The sequence below is a fragment of the Aplysia californica genome, unplaced genomic scaffold, assembly GCF_000002075.1.
Source record: "Aplysia californica isolate F4 #8 unplaced genomic scaffold, AplCal3.0 scaffold00835, whole genome shotgun sequence".
NCBI classification, from domain to species: Eukaryota; Metazoa; Mollusca; class Gastropoda; order Aplysiida; family Aplysiidae; genus Aplysia; species Aplysia californica.
Genome location: NW_004798105.1, coordinates 77,379 through 80,657, shown reverse-complemented (window position 1 = coordinate 80,657; position 3,279 = coordinate 77,379). Strand labels below are relative to the sequence as shown.

Genomic DNA, 3,279 nt, shown 5'->3' with positions numbered 1-3,279 from the left:
GCACATACACTCACACACACACACACACACTCACACACACACATGTCCATCAAAACCCCCTGTTCAGACTTGTTTTCTCGCTGGAAACTACAAATATCTCACAACCACCATCACCACCACTTCTCCCGCAAAAAAAAAAATTATTCAAAAAATAAAACAACAACAACAACAACAACAGCAATAACAATAACAACTACAACAACAACAATAACAACAGCAACAGCAACAACAAACACAAAAACAAAAGACAAAATAATGAGAAACAGTAAATAAATAGTAAATAAAACGTCATATTATATTATATTACTATAATTTTATGAAACAAATACATGTGAATTAATTTATGCATGCGCATTTTTTAAAAGTGAAAAATAAAACCAATGCTTCGAAGGGAAAAAATATGAACGGTCGAAAACAATACTATGAATAAAAATGAAGCCATATTAAAAAGAATACGCAAAGTGAAAAAAACAAACAAACAAACAAACAAACGAACGAACAATAAACATATTATATAATAACCAAACAAACGAAGCAACTTTCGGTCGTTCCGTCAGTATTCTCCTAGTTCTATGAACGTTGACAACACACGCTTCAATTATGACCTTTGACCTTGGAACAAAATGTTACGGGTGGATAGGTTGAGAGACTGTGTAGTGTGTGTGTGTGTGTGTGTGTGTGTGTGTGTGTGTGTGTGTGTGTGTGTGTGTGTGTGTGTGTGTGTGTGTGTGTTAAAAGTTGGAATGGTTTATTTATTCTTTATTTGGTTTGATTTTTTTATCGTGTTTTCTTGACAACTTCACTATCTGTTTGTCTCTCTTGTCTCCCCACAGCTCACCTCTTACGATGACAATGGTAAGTTGATGCCCTTGTTTAATATGTAGGGTTACTTCCCCTTATGTAGAATATAGGGCTACTTCCCCTTGTTTAGAATATAAGGTTACTTCCCCTTTTTTAGTATTTAGGGTCAATTTCCCTTGCTTAGTGTGTATGGTTACTTCCTCTTGCACTTAGTATATAGGGTTACTTCCCCTTGTTTAGTATGTAGGGTTACTTTCCCTTGCTTAATATGTACAGTCACTTCCCCTCATTAAGTATGAGCATGAGCGAACTTGGTATGAGAAGGACTGACAATAAAACTAGTCCTCATTGGAGAAGCCCTAAATTACAATAGACTAGAGATATAGACTAGATATATAGACTAGAGATGTCTCAAAAGTTCAAGGGTTTTTGGTTTTTTACGTGAACAGTTGTCACCTCTATGGTTAGGCAGATGGAATTATTGGGGATTTCCCCATTTCTTTACTACATGTATAAATATCTAGATCTAGGTTTGTTCACTTTTTTGTTTGTTGTTTTCTGTTTTTACCCGAGAATGGTACCGTTTTATTGTAATATTCTAACGAATGTTTTCTCTTATTATTCGATTTTATAAAATTACTTAGTTATGTCTATTGCAAAATTAAATAAATTTTGCCCACTAACTTTAGCAACTGATTTTCTTTTCAAAGTAAATGTTTTTGTTTGCGTTAAGAATATAGATTCTTCAGAAATGTTTTAAAGTTTTTGAAATTAATTTGAATCAACCAATCATATTTTGAAAACTCTGATATACAGTCGGACCTACTCTAACGGCCACCTGTCCTAGACACTCACTGTACAAATTACCTCTTCCCTCGGGAGACTGGCAGGTGCTCTGGTGTGATTCGCTCCTTCTTTCCTGTCAAACATCTATCGTCTTTATCTCCCCTTCTTCTTTTTTGTGTTTGTCACTCTCTTTTAACAACTCTAATCTTCGGCACTTATATGACCTTGTTGTGTCGCAACTGCCGTAAAACTCTTACGGAAAATAAAAGACCTCTTCCCACTTTTCAATTCCCACTTCCCACTTCCTTCTTCCCACTTCCCACTTCCCACTTCCCACTTCCCACTTCCCACTTCCCACTTCCCACTTCCTTCTTTCCACTTCCCACATTCCTCTTCCCACTTCCCACTTCCCACTTCCCACTTCCCACTTTCCACTTCCCACTTTCCACTTCCCACTGTCCACTTCCCACTTCCCACTTCCCACTTCCCACTTCCCACTTCCCACTTTCCACTTCCCACTTCCCACTTCCCACATTCCACTTCCCACTTCCCACTTCCTTCTTTCCACTTCCCACATTCCTCTTCCCACTTCCCACTTCCCACTTCCCACTTTCCACTTTCCACTTCCCACTTCCCACTTCCCACTTTCCACTTTCCACTTTCCACTTCCCACTTCCCTCTTCTCACTTCCCACTTCCCATTTCCCACTTCCCACTTCCCACTTCCCATTTCCCACTTCCCACTTCCCACTTCCCACTTCTCACTTCTCACTTCTCACTTCCCACTTCTCACTTCCCACTTCCCTCTTCCCACTTCCCTCTTCCCACTTCCCACCTTCACTTTCCGTTTCTTTTACTGTCCTCGTGGCACTGTCCAAGACACTCACCTGTATGAGACGACCACTGTTCTCGTCAACGAAGGGGGGCTGTCAGGACAGTTGGTTGCTTTTAAGCTCAAGGTGGCTATCCCGAAAAATGCTGTTTTGAGAAAATCGAAGGTGAAGTTTTTCCCCCTGTGTTCAGTTTCTTTATAAGACCAGGAGAGTTTTCTCTATAACCAAACACATATACACCCCAATGAAACCAAACTACTCCTATAGGTAAAGCCTTGCCCACTTTTGGTGTAGGTCAAGATTTCTGGAAACCCTCGAAATCTGGGTTAGCCCGCTTGTCCTTAATAGCGACCAGTTGCGACTGGCGTTCTGTCCTATGCTGTATTGTTGACCCTGTGACTACAGAACCTAATATTTTTGTTGGGTTTGTTTTTTTCTCCAGCCTCCCAGACTGTGCGGTGAGTAAACTGAGACGTGTGTGTGTATGTGTGTGTGTGTGTGTATGTGTGTGTGTGTGTGTGTGTGTGTGTGTTTGTGTGTGTGTGTTTTATTGCCAGCTTCACGTTTCTCCTCATGTTTCATGAAAGTAATATAGAATCTATGATTTAAATTCTAGGTATACCTACATCTGGGGGTTTTTTTTACCTTTCCTCTACAGCAGAAACATTTCCCACCGAGACAAGAAAGTATCATCTTTCTTTATCTTATCCTAACTTGTGTTATCTTGTGTTATCTTGTCTTATCTCATCGTATCTTATCGTATCTCAATATAGAGGCCTGCAGATTGTATGCACATATACCTACCAGGGGCACATGAAACCTCTTGCATAAACACAAGGGGAGAGCGGGGCGTGTGGACT

At 40.0% G+C, this 3,279-nt stretch overlaps 1 protein-coding gene across 1 annotated transcript in view; it reads left to right on the top strand.

Annotated features, from left to right (window-relative positions):
- Positions 1-3,279, top strand: part of LOC101855148 (regulator of G-protein signaling 22) — a gene marked incomplete at its 5' end in the record, with an annotated part of 36,788 nt that overhangs the window by 22,321 nt on the left and 11,188 nt on the right. The window contains 2 exon segments of the mRNA XM_005109960.3: positions 834-855; positions 2,862-2,877. Coding sequence (XP_005110017.3) covers positions 834-855; positions 2,862-2,877 — 38 coding nt within the window.